Here is a 20,802-nt window from a genome sequence, read left to right on the forward strand (position 1 = left end):
TCTCTCTCATTACTCTTTACATGAAGAAGTCTTTAAGTAATCATAAGAGGAAGTAAACAATAAGAATGATTAACGTCTTTCCTGCTTCGTTGTTTTCTTTTGTCGTTAGGCAAAAGCATGAACAACTACTTCCTGTGTGATCATAAAAGCACGCCAGGTATTTCCATTATTTTTGAGACAGTAAACTGAACGCTGATGCTCGTAAAAAGGAAATTCTGGATTTTCTGTGCAGATTTCTGTCACCAATGAGCTGCAGCCTTAAAATTCCCCCTAAATACGTGGAAGTGAGTTCTCCCTCCTGGATCACGTGACCTTTCAACTACAGATTTACCTGTGACTTCGGTAAAACCGGATTCGACTTTCGAACTGGATTGTTGGGCGCGTGAAGCGTGACATTTTCGTGACGTCACGATACTGGGCCGCTGTGAGCGGCTCCTCCTCCTCCTCCTCCGCGTCGCTTGTTTCACACTTCTCCCCAGTCTTCTTTTCGCGGTCTCCTCCTCCTCCTCCTCCTCCTCCTCGTTCTCCTCTCGAGCTCGGCGGCGCGTCGGGAGGTGTAGAGGAGGACCCGCGTCCGAACGTAAGTAAAGTAACCGCGGCGCCGCGTGGCTTCCAGAAGTTTTTAGCGGAGTTTTGTCGAGCTCCCCCCCCTTCTTCTGCCCGCCACAACAAATCCCGCCGTTGTTGAAACGGATTAACGGAGTCCGCGAAAAGGCACAACAACTTTATTGTGGGACCAGCGCGGAGGGGGCCAGCGGGACCAGCAGCAGATCTGGGTCTGGGGTCGGACCGCTGCCATGGAGCAGCTGCGGGGGCTCAAGTGCTGCTGACACACGGAGCAGATGGGATGATCATGTCTGCTTTCTGCTCAGACCCATGAAACGCTGTTCAGTGATTCACACTTAAAGGGATCACGTGATTCATCTGAACACAGTAGTTGCTGCTGCTGCTTGATACATTTATTTCTGCTCTTTCAAATGTTTTAGTTTGACTGTTTCCACCTGTGATGATGGTCACAGCCGGATGGCAGTCAGAGCCCACAGTCGCTCCAAGGTCACTGCGTGTGTTTGCACTTTTTTTAAACCTGGGAAGCTCTGTGAAAAAATCAGTTAAAGTAGTGAGAGTAACTGCTAGTAACTGCCGTCCTTGATAAAACAGACGGCTAACCAACAGAACAGCTGTATTTACTGTAGTAACCCAGCTCCTGCCTGAAAACGTCTTTAATCAGATTAACACCTATTTTGAGACTTTTTCTCAGCTTTAAAGCATTTGGTTTTCATCGTGTGTGTTTCGTATTATTGTTTTTCCGTCCTTCAATAAGTCGGACTGTCTGTTTAAAAATTACACTTATATTCTCAGTTAGGCCAGCACAATATAAACACAAATTTATCGTTATCGCGACATCAAGCAGTGCACTATTCATACCGCAAAAGACGGCGAACATCGCAATAAATGGTTACCTTAAATGTGCCAAAACAAACTCATGGCAGCTTGAAATATTGAACAAATGAAATGAATCCATTTATGCATTTAACTAATCGAAGGGACCCGTTTACGTTGTTGATCAATCAGATGAGCCCTTTTATGTTTGATGTTTTCCTCCTACGTCGACGAGGGTCATTTGGAGTACAACTTTTAAACTGTTGCAATGAAATGGAAATGATGTTTTTGGTTGTTTTGCTATTTGTTTATATGCCGCAAATTATATTGTTATCACAATATTAATCACCAGTTTTCCTCATATCGTTCAGCCCTGTTCCCAGTAGATATTTGGTGAGAGAAAAAAAACGTTAGAAGGTTTCAAGACGTTATGAAAAGAACAGTTTCACAGTCTGCTGTTATTCCAGACAGAGGCGAGCCTTCTGTTCCCGCTCAGAGTTTTTAATATTAGACAGAAATGAATGAGACTCTCTCAGTGTGTCACATTCACAGCAACAAACGAGATGAAATCTGAAGCCAGCCTATCAAACGGACCCATGAAGCTCCGCCAGCTAATGTCTTCCCCTCAGTCATGAGGGCACAACATTTTTGTGACACGAGGAGGATTTTTTTTAAACATGTCTAAGCGGAGTGCTTACTGTTATTTAACCGCATCTAGCAAATTGAAATTTGTCTCCCTGTACACCGGTTTCCCACAAAAACCACCAGAGGTTTGCCGTGTCACTCCCTCAAACTTGTAGCCCTTTCTTACATGAACATTAAAAAACTATTTCACTGCTAAAAATCACATTTAAGACCATAGGGCTGCATGTTATGAGGAAAACTTGCAACGTGCCATATTTGTGATCAATATTGAGATATGACTTGTGATAAATGCACAACTAATACGTCATTTCCATTTCACTTTTGCAACAGTTTTATTTAAACTAAAGTGTATCTAAATTGTGCTCCAAATGACAAACATCTACATAGGAGACAGACATCTGACATCACATTGGATGATCGGTCAACGACGAGAAGGAGTGCGTCTGATTGGTCCAATGTGTATAGGGTAGAGCTGCACAATATGAGGAAAACCTGCGATATTAGTAACCAAACATGACTGCAACAGTTTACCTCAAATATGAGGGCTCCATCTGATTGGTCGGTGATGTAAAGGAGTCCATCCGATTGGTCAAATGCATAAATGCATATTTGATGCATTAAAAACTGCCATAAGATTGTTTTGGCACATTTGAGATGACCATTTATTGCTATTTTCACAGAGTTTTGTTAACGATACATTAGGAGTATATTGTGCAGGTCTACTATGGGGCTTTATCTAATTTGTTAAATAGCTGCTGTGAGGATGTTTCAATATGCGTATAAACATTTACAGCAACCACTTGTCGCAGTTTGTGCCGTCTTTTGCGATGACGATACATTTTTGATTAGTTTTGCTGGCCTAGAATGGTCATGAAGTGGCTCCTCATTGTGGGTAATGTTGGTCGTCGCACAGATTTGTGTCTGAAAAAGCAGACAAATGTATTAGCAAAGTTTAGCAGCAAATGCAGATATAATCTATGTTTTAAGACCTGTGACATGGAAACGTTCTCAGGATGTTCTGCCTTCATATTTTGTATGGAGTTCCTGTTCAGAGCCTCTGGTCATTACACTAACCGACTGTCCCGCAGAGTACAGACCACCCATGAACAATACTTGAATCAAGACTGAAGACAAGAACTTCAGCCAAAGCCGCTCAGACTGGCACTGCAACCCCCCCCCCAAACCAGACGGTCCCCTCTCTGTTTAGCCAGGCAAACATGGGTGGCAATGAGGCAATACAAGAACAGAGAACAAGAGGGTGAATTTAGGAGGCAGAGGGGAACAGTGGGAGGGGAGGGGGAGGACCATTAAACACTAAAGGGGTGCAGTGAGGGGATGCTGGGGGCACACACAGGCTGACAGGGATGAAACATAGATGGTTATTTCTCCTTTTTGGTCGGACAGATAAAGAAACTATAGATCCGTGGGGTTTTTGTGTTACAGTAGGAATAACCTACAGACTCTTTCAAGTGTTTGTGTGTGAAAAGGTTCCTCAGAGCTCGACCGGATCCACAAATCCTCACAAAAACCCTGATCTGTTTTCAGAAATAATTTGTTTGGTCGAAGCACATTTCAAGGATATTTAAGGTAAAACTGAGGAAATTTTTACCCATAGAGGAGTTTACTAAAACCTTTGAGGAAACCTTTAAAAAGCCTCACAGACTCTCGTCTAGAAATGATCAACGGGTTATGTTTTTTTATAGAATCAAAAAACAAGAAAACAGGAACTCTTATTATTTATTTCAACAATGGCAGGATTTGTTGTGGCAGTGGGTGAAGCTCGGAAAATCAAAATTTAAGGCTTCAGGTCGAACTTTAAAGCAAAGTTCGACTCGCAGAAACTTAAAGCAGAGGAAGAATAATGGCAGCATTTAAGGCTGGAGAACCCACAGGGTCAAATTTGGTGGCGGTCTTCAAATTAAATAAATAATTTTTTTTCATACTTTTCTTTGCTGCTACACAAAAGTGAACAAAGCAAAATAACTTTAAAATTCCAGAAGAAATTCGTGCATGGCGTCTCTGAATATATGACAATTTCCTCCATTTCTAAGTGTTCTATTTATTTATTTTTACTTTTTCAATGTTCTGTGTGTAAATAAAGGTTGATTGATTGATTGATAGAAAAGTGTAAAACAGAGTGTACAGAGCCACCCGGATATGAAGAAGACCTAAGCCCACAAGGTTCCACAAAAAAAAAAAGAATTAATAAAATAAAACAATGAAAAAGAATAATTAATCTTTATTCTGTCAACTCTGGGCTGTTTTATCAAACTTAGTGTTTTAGTTTTACAGACTTTTGGAGTCTCTGTATAATGCCTGAACTTTGGATAGTTGAAAAATCGAAAAAAATTGTTTATAGAGAGTAAGGACGACAAAACACGCTTTTCCACCTTACTCACTAAATAGAAGATATGATGGATAACTTAAAAACCCTAAAGTAACGGTAAATCATTAATCCAAATGTTGGATCATTTTCCGAACTCGTTTAATTCTCATATCAACAAATCTTTTGGGGATTTTTTGTGTTTATTCATATAAATGTGTTGTGTTCAGCTTGCTTTGGTTTGTTTACTGTATTGTGAAAATAGCAGCACTGTTACGTTTGAGGTTCTTTGGTTAAAATGCATTTTTTAGGACTTAATGCAGATTATAGATGGATGGCAGCTCAGTGGTTTTATCAAATATTATGTGAGAATGAAGTAAAACTGATGTTTAAATAATGCTTCATCTGTATTTATATATAATTATTTAAAAATGTTTTGTTTGCAAAGACCTGCGGCCACGTTTATGTTTTGGCTCTTCTGCTTGATTACTTCAATTTGGAAGCAGTTCTGCTTTAAGATTTCCATTTTTTTTTCAAATCTTTTCTTCTTGGTTGCATTAAGTTCAAAACATTCTTGGCTGCCTGCAGCAGTAAAATTTTGTTTTGCCTCCACACCCTTTTACTCACAGATCCAGATGTCCCAGCATTTAGAAAAACAAGAGTGAAAAAGCCTCATCTGCTTTCAAGTCCAAGTCATTTTTGATTATTTACCATGTTTTGTAACTTGAGTTATGCGGGAATCTGTCCAGATCTCACTCAGGTTCTGGCTGGGTGCTGAGTCCATTCCAGAAAGTGGTCCACTGCTGTTGAAGCCTCGCTCTTCTTCATTAAGTAATTGTCCTGGTGTCTCCGACGTTCTCAGATTATTGGCCTCTGAGGATTTCTCCTCACCTCCTGTGCTGTCACCAGACTGATAATGACTGGAGAGTTATTTTTTAACAGTGATGTCAGTGTTCTGCTATGAGACACTTCTGCACAAAGTTCTGACAGGAAGCCAACAGATTCATGCTGCAGGGACATTTGTGACATGACATCGTTTTATATTTTAAGCTGCATTTTCTGAACGGGTTCTGAATTCTCACTTAACCGTTATCTTTTTGGATTTTAATGAAGATGTTCTGTGTAGATGTTTTGTGACCCAGGGTTTCTGCGTTTTGCTGGGCGTGTCCGTTAACTCAAAACACGCTTGCTGTGCAGAGCGATTAGCTCTGCAGTCTACAGCAGCGTGACTCATGGTCTCTAACGTATGACCCACCCAGATCGCCTAAATCCCTTCCCCAGCTCTGCTCCGTCTGCCCCACAGCCCTGAATGTCTTCTATTGGTTTTTGTTTGACTTATCTTTGGTTTTTTTGGCTTGCTTTGAGCTGGACACCCAGTTTTGTAGAGTTGTACCAACAAGTGAAATGCAGAGTACAGGTTTTCCCATCTTGACTGTTGGAATAATGTACATAAATTATCTCATATTTGCTTTTATGCATTACCTAGCCATATAGGTAATATAATCACGCATGCAGAAGTTGCTGTGTCCAAGTTTGTTTCATGGGAAGGTGAAGGTGAAATTCTTGGGAGGGGACCACCTTTCTTAGCCTCTTCCCAGTTTCAGCATGAGAACCATCGGTTATGTGTGAGAAGATACTTTGCAGGACCGAGAGATGATGTGGGAGGACTGTGAGAAGACACACATATTACAATTTATGTTTCTGATAGCGCTGCAGCTGTTGTCTTATCTGCCCCCCCCCCCTTAGATCTCAGCGCATGTGTAATTTAGGGTTCTCCAAATCTTAATAAAGAGAGGAGGCAACATTGACTCCTCTGATCAGCTTTGACCTCTCGGACTAACTGGTTTAGGCTTTTTTCACTTCCACCTCCAGCTCTTTCTTGTGCTGATGATCAGCTGTCTGGTTCATTTGGCACAGATCTCTGTGATGAAGCTCTCATCTTTGGACGTTTGATGAAAGTTGAAAAAGAAACGCATTTAATTGCACATAATAGGCCTGCACAATAAATCACAAATTTATCGTTCTCGCGATATCAAGCTGTGCAATACGCATATCGCAAAAGGCGGCGAGATTTGCAATAAATGGTTACCTTAAATGTGCTAAAACAATCTTTTGGCAGCTTGAAGTCTTTAATGAATCAAATAAATCCATTTATGCATTTGACCAATCAGATGGAGCCCTTTTATGTTAGATTTTCATCTCCTATGTAGACGAGGGCCATTTGGGGTATATTTGAAGTTATGTTGACTCTTATTTAAATGAAACTGTTGCAGTAAAATGAAAACTTATGTTTTTGGTTGCTATTTCTCCATGTTACAGTTATCTCGTCATCGCAATGATGGTCACTACTACTGCAAATCGCGTGTTTTCCTCTTATTGTGCAGCCCTAGCATGCAGCTTCATTGATGGTTACAAGGCTTTAAACAGACGCAGATGTTCAGCTTCACTGCATGTTGTGTTTGCACGTTTTACTTTTGACATTTGTTGACATCAGAGTTTGTTTCCTCCAAGAGTTGAAGATGATCTGATTTCAAAGTACCAGTTGTAACCGTTGACTGTATCTGAGAACTAGATCAAGTCCCTGTGACGTCACCCATAGAAAATGGTTTACTTCTGGCTCCAACCAAATTAAGTCAGTTCAGTCGTCATTTTTTTCATGATACGGACGTCGCCCTGTTGGAGCCAGCTGTCATCAGTAAGCAGTGATTAGTCCGAGTAGGTCTAAGTTAATGTTTCTATGGCGACCACTCTGATCAATTGGGAGTAGGGGAGTTAGAAAAATCGTTTGGCGATGCTTGTATCGATTCAAAATGCTGTCATGACGATATTTATTTATTTCTGAGCGTCCTTCAGTGGCTGACTCTTGTTTTCCACTTCAACCTCCGGCCGCTAGTTGGCAGCAGAGCGCACCAAGCCTCTTTGAGCAGCTCTACTCTACAAAACAACAGGAAGACCTCGGCCCGGGGTCCGCTGTTTTCGTTGTTGAGATATGAACTACCGTAAATTCCGGACTACAAAGCGCACCCGATTCCAAGCCGCACCCACCCATTTTCACGTGTTTGACTGCTTTTATACATACACAAGCCGCGTCAGAGTACAAGCCGCGCATGTGTTACGCGATATTGTCGTCTTGACAGATCACGGCCAGCATCCCAGGGTGAGTGCAATTCATTAGCACATTGTGGGTGGTGCCAGCTTTGCCTCTGGCTCATGTTATAGAGTATACCGACATCTGTCAAACAGCATGGACCTGTATTCTGTTCACAAGTTCCTCAGTTATGGTGTTTTTATTTCATTTTTTTTTTACTTATTGACAATCTAGGTATCATACATAAAATTACAAACAGTAACCATATAATCAACACTACATCCCTCAGTTATAATGAGGAAATTTACATCCGCGATTCCACATTTCCCATGAGTCTTAGGGGCTAAAGGCGGGGCCAACGCTCGCCTCGCCACACTGTTGTATGTGTTTAAGAATGAGCAAGTATCAGCAGTGCATGGAGGGGTGAACGGGAAAAGCTCTCCTTCCGCTTGTGTCGCAGCAGCGTTATGGGAGTAACAGGGCTGGTTAAAAAAACACACCGGTAAAATACAGCAGCGGCGACTGAAAAGCGTGCGCCTCAGCGCGATACGCGCGCCTCAGTGCGGCGCGTGCGTCAGAATTCAGAAGCCTCTGCGCTCCGCTCCCGCCCCGCGCGCTCCTTGTCTCCCCTTCCTATCTACTCCGACACCTCTGGCCAGGGCGGCTTCAAGGAGGAGCACTTTGTCCCCATTGCGCCGGTGGATGGAGCAAATAGTTTCTGTGCCGAGCAATCGGACTTAAAACTGTACGTTTTGTGTATGAGGGACGGGTGCGTTGTTACGTGTGGGAGCCATCAGACTGCCATCGGCCCCGCAGCTCAATCAGCAGGAGAAGATGTCTCCAGCTCACACGGAGGCTGTGAGTTTTTCAAAGCAAAATTCCGCTTTTACGGTTTCCTTAGAAACCGTAAATGGAGTGTACATACACTCCATGCGCTGTTCTCTCCGTCACGCAGCCAAACCCGTTGGTGACGGTGGACTTTTTTACGCTGCTTTTAATGATTGCTTTTAACTTGAAAGCTTCATCATATTGTAGCGGCGATCACGTGCACGTTGGGTCTAATGGCCCCAAAGGATTCTGGGATGCGGCCGGGCATGCGTGTTTCATTTTGTTGAACCATGACTGAATTGTCTAAGACCTGAAGTCAAGTCCATGCTGTTTGGCTGCTAAGAGGTGTGTTGAATAAAAATGCCTTGAGCTTGGTGTTAGATAGAGAATTCAAACTATTCACTGAGTTCGAAAGTACGAACATGGCGGCTGCCAATTAAATCCATAAATTAGCCGCGTCACTGAATAAGCCGCAAGGCTGTAAGCGCAGGAAAAAAGTAGCGGCTTGTAGTCCGGAAATTACGGTACTTAGTTTTTACTTGGGATGGGTACCGAACCAAAACTCTCTGCCATGTTGCTGCCAGCAACATATAAAAACCTGTTTTGCGGTGCTTTGTAACGGACTCAGATAAGAACGAGTGAAGCAGTGCAGCTGCACAGCAGCTAATGCACGTAGCACCAGGCTAATGCTGTCATCAATGCGGGCCAAACTTCTTCAGAACCGCCAAGCAATAGATTCTAGTTTAGCGACCTGATGGATCAGAGTGATGAGTACAACGCTCTGAAAAAAGGCCAACGTCATGGCGATGAGCGTTTCTAGTTTACTTCCACGTGTGAGAAAGCGTGGCTGCAGCTTTTACAGTGCAGACTGTAAATAAAGCATCTTCGTCACATTAAAGCGTTGTTATGCTGCCTCATCATCACACTTTATTGTTTCTGGAAAGAATTAGTTTGTTGTTTTCCCCTTTATTTTTGAAGCACCGTTTAGGCTCCTGACCCATTTCAAAGTTCTGGAGAAACTACTGTAAGCAATATTGAAAATAAACAGGCCTTTATTTACTCATACTTTTAAAACCTTGTTGGTTAAGACACATTCATTCTTTTTTTTCATAGACTGAAGTATATTTTGTTTTGTAAATCAGACAATGTTGACTGTTCCCTTTTTTTATTTTAAGTTACCAAAATAAAAGCACTATGAATTTGTTTGGGTAAAAACAACTTGTATATGAGATACATTGTGATCATTCATTCATTCATTCATTTTCTTAACCGTTTATTCCCTTTCGGGGTCACGGGGCTGCCGGAACCTGTGATTGTGATCATTGTGATTACTAAATAAACTGAACTTGATAATTTTAATACAATGGAAGACATTGTTATTCGGGTAGAGCTTTTTTCTAAGTCGTAATTTAAAAAAAGAAAGAAAATGTGTTGCGGTACTATTTTGGGATACATATCGTATCGCCAGACTCTTGCCAGTACACACCCCTAATTGGGATTAAGCATGTTAGAAGGTCGGAAGAATCTGTCAATCTAATGTTTTGAATGCTGGACATGGGGGGCCAGTAGGCACCACATGTTTTTTATTGACGAATCTGATTGGTCAGTTTATTTTGCAATAAAGAAAAAACGTGAAAATAATTAGGATTATCAAGAACGTGTTAGAAAAAGGTATCATAACAAGAGTGGTTATTCTGACCAATAGCATTGGGCTGAGTGATAGTTATTGCTGTATAGAAGTCTATGGGATTTTGGCTTTTTTCTGTTTGGAATGCCAATCAATGGTTGTAAGTGGATCCTGGGGCGGTTCAGGGACAGTGCGACTGCAGCGCAACTACTTAGGAAGTCAATTCAGGCAACCACATAAAGTAACGTCTAAGCGGTGCTCATGATATTAAAAAAAAAAAAACATGTAAACAATGAGGCACGAACCCTTAAACAAATATGGTAAACTTGATGTAGCAAGAAGATAAATTTGCTTATCAGCACATGATAGTCAGAAGAGTAAGTGCACTTTTCCTCTGTGTTCTGTCCAGTTTTCAGGTGCTAGCACCCCCTAAAGAGCAGCTGTTGCAACTGCGTGATGTTTTCAGGTGATTTGGTTTGCTCAAGAGTGCCACGGGAAATTCAGCAACCCCTTGTTTATCGCAGTGGTTATGTTCTAAAAATAACCCACGACACGCTTTCTGCACTTTTCTTACACCTTCTGTATAGGAGGCACACCATAGAGGAGATTGATTGACAAGGTCTACAGCCAATTAGGATGCAGAACGTAATGCGCTGCAAAACAAAATAAAACAAAAAGAAATGTGGGAAAACGTCTCTAAAGTTTTTTGCAAAAGTGCGAAAGGTGAACTAGATTACAGCGAGGAACCACTGTAAAACCAAACTAGCTCCTTCAGTGAGAACATCTGTTAGCACATCCATCTGCCCACCAGAGTCTGTGCCTCAGTGAAAGCCCTCCTGTTAGTTTGTTGGTGAAAATGTTTGTGTTGCATAGACGATAGTCTCATAGACGTTTTCTTTTTTATGGTAGAACTGAACATCCAATATTAAAAGTTGGCTTTCGTGTTTCCATCTGAATCCAGAAGTCTTGTAGGTGTCAGTGTTGTTCGCGTCCTCCATATTTTACCGTCCTACCTTTGGTTGGCCTTCATCATAGACATCACACATGTTACAGCCACTGACTTCTCATTTCAGCAGTGAGAAGAAGACTCACTGAAGATGGCGCTCCATGAATTTATCACCTCCGTTCTGAATCTTTGTCCAATTAGAAAATGCTGGAATGACTTTGTCTGATCATCCATGAAGAGGTCCTGCAGTTTTCCAGCAGCTGATGACCTTCAGCTAAAGGCCGCTGCCTTTTTTTTTTAATGCCACTGGGCTCATTAATGATCAGTGGGCTGAAAAAAATCTGTGTGGTGGTTTCTGGTGTGGAGCAGCGCGTCAACACAACAGTTGTACTAATTCATCCCAGCTCTTTGTTGCTTTCAGTTGCATTTGGCACATTTCCCCCCATTGTTGCAGTTTGTCGTTTACCAAACTCCTGCATTTCCTTCTGTCCGGCCTGCAGGTCGGATGCTGGCCTGCAGCTTCCACCATCATGTTCACCAAGAAGAAAAAGTCTCGCATCGAGATCTCGGCTCCGTCCAACTTCGAGCACCGCGTGCACACGGACTTCGATGAGCAGGAGCAGAAATTTGTGGGGTTGCCGCGGCAATGGCAGTCGCTCATCGAGGACACGGCCCAAAGGCCCAAACCTTTCATCGACGCCTCGGTCATCACCACTGTGGAGCCACGAAAGGTGAGGTGACAAGAGTGAAGCTGCTTTTGGCTTTACTCATCTACATGCGGTCAGGACTCATCATGAAAGAAAAATATGAAAAAATGAAAGAGTTGGGCTCTTTTGCTTTACCTTTTGTTTAATATTTAGGTTTGAAGGGCTACTAAAACTATGTTTTTGGGGTGTAATAAAGATGCTGAAGGTGATTCAATTTTATTTCTATAGCCCAATATTTACAACAGTAGTCATGTCAATGGGCTTCATACTAGTAATTGTGTAATAAACATGAATCATAAAGAACGTAAAGTCATAGAATTCAATAGCTTACGGTTAAACTAAGTTGAACAGACTAAACTTAACTGGGCATCCCTGCCCTTTGACCCTCCTTCGGGGTAAGCAAAAACTCCACAAGGAGGGATCCTCCCCCAGGACAGACACGCGATGTACCAGAACTCTTAGAGAAGAAATAGCTTATCGAACTCTACAACTACATGTTTGCATAGTCCAGCAGAGGGGCTTCATCCAGATGAGTAGATGGACGGCTGGGGGCGCGAGACGATTGGTTAAAGGAAGTCAGTATTTATATTCAAAATATGCAACAAAATTGGATTAAAAAAACTGAAAGAAATGAAGATGAATGTGACTTAGTGATTTATGAGCTTAAATCACAGTGTGATGTCATCAGATCTCTTTGTTGTTATCAGTTACTGTTAAAACAGCCACGTTTTTCCTCACAGTTAACAAGCAATCCTCAAATTTCAAGGTAAATTCATCACGCTCCAGCTTTGTGTTTACCAAAAATAAATGTAAAAATCCAATAGAAAGATTTCTTAAATAACACCTGGAAATTCGTGGATTTGCCTGCAACTGTTTGCTTAAACTCTGCAGACGATTGTCCGCGGCACCAGGCTGGGAGCGGACGGTTCGTTAACATGGCTGCTGGATGAGTTCGACACCATGTCTGTGACCCGCTCCAACTCTCTGCGCCGAGGCAGCCCCCCCATCCGGCCCCGCAAGGACTCCAGCTCCTCGGGTGGAGTGCAGGAGAACGGAGACCCTTACCAGAGACACTACTCCCACCCCGACAGACTGGACAGGTGAGGATGGAAAACAGACGTTTGACCCTCGGACGATGATTTTAGACGATTTTCTTTGTTTAACTTCCAAAAACCTGAAAGGATTTTGTGCACAAAACAAGGTTTGGATGAAGAAAAATCAGAGCTATAGTTATTAAGCACAAGGTGCATAAAGTGTTTGTAGGATTGATGAACACTTAAGACTCTGGGAAAGGAACACTTTACTACAGAAGCCGAAAACAGCATAACCCACTTTTTTTTAATACCATTTTCTAGGTATTACGACATCTGCTATTTCGTTATCACGTATGCTGTAGTGTCCCTCTGTCCCAATCTGTTTTAATTCTCGTTATTTTGTGGTTACTTTAGACCAGTGGTCTTCAACTAAAATTTAAAATTAGAAATAATTTCTTGAAGTTAAGGTCAGGAAAAAACAATGTATGTGAAATATATTTTTAAGTAGCCGAGGATTGGTGGCACATCTGCACCTAATTAATATGTAACTCTCCCCTCAAATTAAGTCAGTACAATTTAAAATTGTTTGACAGTATTTAATGTCATATAACATAAAACATGTGGAACTGTGCGCCACACACACACACACACACGCACACCGACACACAAACACACAACAGGAACCTTACCAGGACAACTACAGGCATCTCCAAGAAAACTGTGTGAAAGGAGGATCCACTAGCCCTCATTCTCTGCCTTCTTCCACAAATCAAACACCTCCATGGAAGAATGGACACTTGAACAAATGTTTTGTTGTTGGTCATAAACAACATTCAAATCAGTCATCTGAGGAGAATCTCGGCCCGGTTAGAGCTCACGCTGATGTTTGCTGTTAGTCACATCTGTGTCGATGCGTCTTTATTCAAACCGCCAAAAGACGATTTACAAAAGAGGAGTATTTTGAATCCAAACACGCTGGATCCTGTTCAGGGCCCTTCATGTGCAGACTTTCAGGAGGTTGTAGTTCTAACTGCAATCATCTGGTTTCCAGAGATCCACCAAGGCTAGAACACTACGGGGCTGACCCCCGCCTGGCAGTCCGTCCCAATCAGAGGGATGAGGGCAGCCTGAGTCGGCCCCAGCAGCAGCCTCGAGGCCAGGAGCCCAGCAGGGCTCCCAAGGACAGAATTGGCTCTGGACCTCCCCCTCCCCCCCACAGAGACAGAGGACCTCGAAAGCAGGTACAGAGAGAAGCACCAGTTCCAGCAGTTGAATATTTGTTTCGTGTTGAACCAAAACTCCAGAATCGCCCCCTTTTTGTCCTGCAGGAGCAGGTTTGGAGGGAGCCCAGCGACCAGCGCCCGAAATCCAGCTACACAGCGCGGGACGGCAGTCCTCAGTCCCCCAGAGACAAGAGGCCTCTGTCAGGACCCAACATCCACACCCCCAACCTACCGGTGACCGACGGAGGGATGAAGACCGCCCAACAGACCACACGACCCTTTAATACCTACCCGAGGTCGGACAGCGAAGGTGGACGGAGCCCCACAGGACAGGTAGGAGGGCGGGGGCCACCTATAGGTCCAAAAATATGTCTCAAGTCAGGTCTGACAGTCACATTGATCTGTTTGAAAGCTGTTTGTGCTTAAACCTTATTTAGGGTGGATACAGGGTGTCTGCGAGTAAAAAGTGCTCAAGCCTGGACGGGACACCCAGGTGGCCCGAACAAAATGTAGACCGCTCAATGAGGCGAAAATGTCCGTGCATATTTTTCGTTACTGGCATGCTGCAGGCTACAGGTCGAACACTGATACAACACCTGGGGATAATCAAGGGTGGAGATGCAGACGTGTTGTATGGAGTTGTCATTGTTGTCACACTCGCTCACCAAACCCTCTGGACCGCCCAAACAGCCCGTTAGAGCTGTTCATGTGATAACTGTCGCTTCATGCTGCAGCCAGACTTTTAGAAACGGGGAAATTTGACCATCAGTGTAGTTTGTGTGGACATCCTAGCAGTGTAGGTACCAAAACTGTTTGGCCTGCAATAAGTGTTCAGGGTCCTGCGACTAATGCTGACGTCACACTATTTGATTGGCTGTACGTTGGTCCGATGACGTGTAAGATAGTGATTGGTCCGGACAGATTACAATACAACCGTCAAAGAAGAAGTTATGAGTTCTGTTGTAAACAAAGAAGTCTCCGACATAGAGCGAGATGATCTTCTAAACGGGCTTTTGTTATTGTTATGATTGTTATTAAGTGCATGGTGCTTATGGGTTTTTGAATCTGTGCGGCCAGCGCTTCATTATTGGCAGAACCGACCCGGAAGAAGTGTTAGGATTAGGTTAATACGTGCTAACAACATCTAGCCGCGGATGAACTAAACTGGAATAACACGGTTTCTCAGGACGGTTCCTTCAAAAGCCGCCTACGCTAGCCCACACACCGTCCCAAAGCCGCTTTCTGCTTGGAGATACAAATCTCCCGGAAGACACTCGCTCACGCAGAGCAGCCGAACGGACAGCAGTCCGAATCCATCCCTGCCTGCAAACATGAAGCTCCGAGTCCGGCTGCTCTGCTCAGAGACACGGTTCGCTCATGTGGAGCCGCCGGTTCATTCTAACAGCCAGAGATGTTTTTACAAGTGGGTTGTGGCAAAATCTCTCTTTAAACATTCCAAAGAATAATGTCAGAAACAACTCATGAGGGAAAAGAACTTTAGGTTACAAAAAGAAACGTGAAATGGAGATATGTAGAGCAGATCTCCACGCTAAGTAGTTTGTCCAAGTGGGGTTACCGTAGTGTGACGTCATCATTCGTATCAGGCCCCCGAACACTTATTGTAGGCCAAACACTATTTGTACCTACACCGGCATTATCGTATCACGTGCACACCCCGTGCATGTGGCATTCGTGGGCGGTAATCAAGGAGTCGGTACTCTCACCTTACCAATGACTGAAGTGCTACCAACGTAGGACAGCATCACCATCACGTCATAAGCGCCACTTCCGTTAGCCTTACTAATACTTCACAATGAACTTACCACATGCACGACAATGGTACAGTCCATTTTCACGACATTCTGCCTCAGAGGAACTGCAGGACACACCCGCGCTCCCCTTAAGGTGCAGCCACTCCTCTCTACGGCCCTCCACGGACCCGGACAATCCAAAAACCTGCAGCACGTGTACGGGTTAAGCCCCAAACGCGTGCACGTGACTTTGGCTTTAGTAAGGGATGATGCTGACTTCAAATAATATGTTTAGTCACTCCCCTTTATTTCTCTTTGTTTATTTAACATGACTCCTCTTCTGTAAATTCTCCAGATGTTTTATATCACCTAAATATTCTGATTTTTCAGTTTTTGGTTTCCTCAGTGGACGCTTGATTCTGTCCATTTTCTTCCTTAAAACCTCAATCTTTGTACTGATGTAAGGTGTGCTTTCACTTCATCTCTGACTCTACAGTTTGGGCTCACCGCAGTCCTCTTGTTCTGCTTTCCAGCCGGTCCTACACCATGAATCCCCCCCTCAGAACGGGCCCTCAGGCGTCCCCTCCAGAGTTCACGCCGGTTCCAAGCCGCCCGTTAACCGGCAGCACTCCCACCACGCTTCCCACCCCAGCCTGACCCGGGAGGCCTCGCACCACCCACACACCCCTCACCCGAACGTTCCCGCCCCGCAGCCCCCCGGACCCCCGATGTCCGTCGCTCCCCCCCAGGCTCGCTCACCACAGAGAGAGCCCCAAAGGATTTCACACGAGCAATTCCGAGCGGCGCTACAGATGGTGGTCGATCCCGGTGACCCGCGGACCTATCTGGACCATTACATCAAGATAGGGGAGGGGTCCACGGGCATCGTGTGCATCGCCACGGTGAAGACCACTGGCAAACTGGTGGCAGTGAAAAAGATGGACCTGAAGAAGCAGCAACGCAGAGAGCTTCTCTTTAACGAGGTAAGATGGGCGGAGTTAAAAAACAAACAGCTAATTACAAAATATGAAATTAATTATTCAAATCCTTGAATCAATAATTTTATAAATAAAGGTTTGAGTTTTTCAGGTTAGAGACCCACTCCAATAAAAATCCTGTTTTTGGTGTTTTTAACATCCTTTTGTGGCATTTTTCTGTTGATGGAGGACAAGGAGAAAGAAAATTAAGCTTGAAAGTGCATTTCTGAGTATTTATTTATTCAAGTCGTGGTGAATCGTTCTGCAATCGGCGGGCCACAAGGTCGCTGCTCCGCTCCATTCTGATGCATCCACTTGTAGACAGACAGATCCACGAACGTCTTTGTTTTCCTCATCTGAGCTGGTGTCTGGATCAAAACTGTACAGCTGGAAAGCTCGCCCGTTTTTGTCACACCAGGAGGGCGTGTAAACATGGACCTCTCAGCTACGGCGAGGGGAAGAGAGGCGGGGTTGCACCGTGCACCCACAAGTCGGAGGCGAATTTCCAATGAACTCCTGCTGCTGCGCAGAGACTATATGCTAAAAAATACATTTTGGCTAAAAATGGAACACTTATACTGATTCAAAAGATGATTGGAGTGGATCTTTAAAAACTATAAGTTGTTTTTTTTATTGGAATTTCGAATCCATCGTTTCATCCTTATCCAGAGTCGGGCTGCAAGGGCAGCAGGCTTGTTAAAACGCTCAGACCTCCTTCTCCACAAAAACTTCCCTCAGTTTAGCCTAGATGCTTCCAGACCACCTGAGGGACCAAGTCCCTCTGGCACATCCTGGGTCTTACCCAGGTTCTCCTCCTGGTAAAACGTCACCAGAACACCCCCCACACACACACCAAGGAAGTCTCTAAAAGGCATCCAGAAGAAGCAGTAGAGAAATCTTGTTGTTTTACTCAAAGTTTCTGGAGATCTTCAGACTGAAGACTTTAATAGCTGACCGACTCAGAAATGGCAGCAGACTTCACCGCTTCTAACATGTTTCCCGCCACCTGCCAATATTCCCCGCAACCCGTTTCCACGAGAAGCACCTCCCAGAGAACAGACGAAGACGCCGCACGTTTCCGAGTGGAAGTCTGTTTAATATTCTCTTTTCGTTTCCACGGTAACTGCAGGTGGTGATCATGCGGGATTACCATCACGAGAACGTGGTGGAGATGTACAACAGCTACCTGGTGGGAGACGAACTCTGGGTCGTCATGGAGTTCTTGGAGGGCGGAGCTCTGACTGACATCGTGACGCATACGAGGTGAGGAAGAGGCGGCTGCTGTGCTCCACAGGTGTTCATATGCCTGAAATACGCTGGTGCGTCTCCGTTGCGCGGCGGGGAATCCGTCTCACGACCCTTGGTTAGTTTACATCGTCTCCGGTTCGTCCCCCTCTTCTGTGGCTTCTGGAGGAGTGGTCTGTCCTGCCCACCCTCCAAAACGTTGCTTCCTCACCGAGTCCTTGTAAGATTCATGTTTTATGATGTTATATTTCATAGATGAGGTTTCGTTTTTGTACTTCCAAAATGAAACTCTAGTCGTTTACGGCCAAAATGAATGATGGTCGTATCTGTGGTGCTGTCGAAGCTTTTATTGAGAACAAGTTCTCGTTTACGACGACGACTTTAGGAAGTGAGAGAGTTAACGTGCGTTATCGCGTGGGTATATCATTTGAAAGTACAACTGAGGTTTTCTTTTTTTTTTTTTTTACCTGGACCTGTTTCTACAAAATAAAAGGACAATTTTTAAAAACGTTGCCACGACGACGGACTGGAAATAGAACTCCTGCGTAAAGCTTTCGTTGTGTTACGGAGAGACAGACGTACCTGGCTGAGGCAATGCAAACACTCCCATTTATTCATGAATTCAGGCTTTAGTCTGTTGTGGGATGAAAACCCGAAATCCACTTTTCAGAGAAAAGATGGTTCAAAAAAAGCCTCAGCAGTGAACAAACGAAAAAGTGTTTTTGTCCTTTCGTCATCGTGGTTTTCCTTTGACTTTGTCCTGACACAAATGCAACAAAAACATGAACAAACAATAGAAAAATGACGATAAATGAGCTACACTGACACACACACACACGAGAAAAAAGTGGATTTAATTGAAAGTTACAACCAAATATATGGTTTAGTCATAATTCTTTGCTTACTTGTTGATCCAATTGGAATTTTACGGAGGTGGACAACAGATCCACCATAGTGACCTCAGGAGGAGGAGGAAGAGGAGGAGGAAGATGATGGTGTTTCTCTTTGAATCCCAGCAGGATCATCTAAAACTCAGTCCAGCTGTTTGCTGGTTTCCTTTCACGTTTTTTTAAATTTTTTATTAAACTGGAGCAGTTCTGTCCAGTAGGGGGCAGTCTAACCCAATGCTTTCTGCTCAGGGAGAACTCATAGAACTTGTTTTAAAATCATCATCACAGGAGCAGGATCGTGTGTAGAAGCTGGACTCTTTATTTTCTGTGTTGTTCTCCTCAGAATGAACGAGGAGCAGATAGCCACGGTGTGCGTCTCCGTCCTGAAGGCGCTGTCGGTCCTCCACTCCCAGGGCGTCATCCACCGAGACATAAAGAGCGACTCCATCCTTCTCACTCACGACGGTCGGGTAGGTGGCGCTCTCCTGAAACCTGGTGGCGTTCTGGACCACTGCTGCTTCCTTTTTCTTTTTTTCTTTTTTTAATGGAGATGCAGAGCAATTTTATTTATTTTGTAGATTGTCTTTAAACTACAATTTAGGAGAGGAAAAATCTGGTCTTTAGCGGGGTCCTCCTTTCCAATTCCATAAAAGCTCACATGCAAAAGAAAACAACAAAAACTATACAAACTGGTCTATAGTATCACATGATAGACGCACACAAACATACCGACTCACAATAGTCCATGAATGAGTCGACCAGACAAACACGAGGTTCACCCAAAGCCCGTCTTCCGTCAAACGCTGCTGATGCTGCACTTCTCAAAGTTTGACAAAACCTTTAAAAATAAAAGTGATTGGAGTTTGAGTGGCAGACTTTCAAAAACTGAACTGCAGAAGCAGAAATGAACCACGTCGGTTGAGTTTCCTTCCGCTTTATTTCTCTACATGAAAGCTCTGATCCGATGTGGAATAAACAGATGGTTACGGAGCCAGAAAATGTGGTGCAAACGTCACGGCTCCGTCTGCACGAACGCCTTACCTCCTCCAGTTGGTTTGGGTAACATTACCTCAGATAAAAATGTCCCTTTGAGTCACTTCTGTTGGTTAGATCTAAAAAAAAACCCCAACTTTTCTCTGAAGGTTTAGTGAACCATGGAAGAAACAAACGCTGGAAAGAAACACTTCCTGCCTGGCAAACAAGAGTGTCTGCTTTTACTGTAAAAAGCAGCCGTGTGGCCGCAGTGCCGTGGCGAGGAAACAGTCCATTCCTAAGTTTGTAGGAGTGAACTTTTGCTGATGTTTGTGGCTGTCGTTAGACCAACGTGTGGTTGCAACCTCTGTCACTTAGGCCACTTATCAAATAGATTTTCTTGTCTTGACAGAAATGTCTTCAGGAACTTCATGTCTGTTATCTGCTTCTGCAGAGGTATCGGTGAAGCGCAGCTTTGAAGAACTCAGTGATGCTTATGATTGTGGTTTCGTCTGTAGCGTCTGTGGTTTCACACTCGGCCTCTTCAGGTCTGTTTTCGGCGCAGCTGGAGGCAGAAAATAAATTCTCAGAAAAGTTTGAGCTCCGTCGGAGCTCTGCGGCAGACGAACCCCCGGACCAGACCAAACTAAAGACCGGTTCAGGGTTTCGCAGTTTTTAAAAAAGCGGTCCGAGAGGCCTTTTGAAGGTTACTGATCTGCAAAGCCTATTTTTAAAGCCTGCTCAGAGATTCCTGCTTCTGGGCTCCGTTCATTATCGTAACTCTGCAACCGCCTTTAATGTAAACCAGCCTGTTCTGAAGAAAGCTACCGTAATTTCCGGACTATAAGCCGCTACTTTTGTCATGCGCTTACAGCCCTGCAGCTTATTCATTGACGCGGCCAATTTGTGGATTTATTTGGCGGCCGCCATGAATGTACTTTCGGTCTCGGAGGTGGGGTTAACTGCAAAATCCAACTCCAAGCAGCAAGTCATTTAGTTTTCAACACAACTCTATGCGGCCAAACAGCATGGACTTGACTTCAGGTCTTAGACACTTCAGTCATGGTTCAACAAAAAGAAACACGCATGCCCACCCGCATCCCAGAATCCTTTGGTGCCATTAGACCCAACGTGCACGTGATCGCTACTATGATGCAGCTTTCAAG

General features: G+C 44.0%; 1 protein-coding gene across 2 annotated transcripts in view; it reads left to right on the forward strand.

The window, feature by feature from the left end:
* The window catches only part of pak4 (p21 protein (Cdc42/Rac)-activated kinase 4), a 40,181-nt gene that overhangs the window by 12,151 nt on the left and 7,228 nt on the right, over positions 1 to 20,802 (forward strand). Inside the window, exons 1-8 of one of the 2 annotated variants that reach the window (XM_011482228.4) lie at positions 300 to 580; positions 11,338 to 11,568; positions 12,436 to 12,644; positions 13,630 to 13,819; positions 13,907 to 14,134; positions 16,086 to 16,535; positions 17,659 to 17,792; positions 19,008 to 19,134. In XM_011482228.4, coding sequence (XP_011480530.1) covers positions 11,368 to 11,568; positions 12,436 to 12,644; positions 13,630 to 13,819; positions 13,907 to 14,134; positions 16,086 to 16,535; positions 17,659 to 17,792; positions 19,008 to 19,134 — 1,539 coding nt within the window. In that variant the 5' untranslated portion in view covers positions 300 to 580; positions 11,338 to 11,367. Of the gene's footprint in view, positions 1 to 299; positions 581 to 11,337; positions 11,569 to 12,435; positions 12,645 to 13,629; positions 13,820 to 13,906; positions 14,135 to 16,085; positions 16,536 to 17,658; positions 17,793 to 19,007; positions 19,135 to 20,802 lie in introns of those variants that run through there. The other variant, XM_011482227.4, reaches the window with a different exon arrangement.

The sequence above is a fragment of the Oryzias latipes genome, chromosome 13, assembly GCF_053564925.1.
Source record: "Oryzias latipes strain Hd-rR chromosome 13, Olatipes_Hd-rR_3.1".
In the NCBI taxonomy this organism is placed as follows: domain Eukaryota; kingdom Metazoa; phylum Chordata; class Actinopteri; order Beloniformes; family Adrianichthyidae; genus Oryzias; species Oryzias latipes.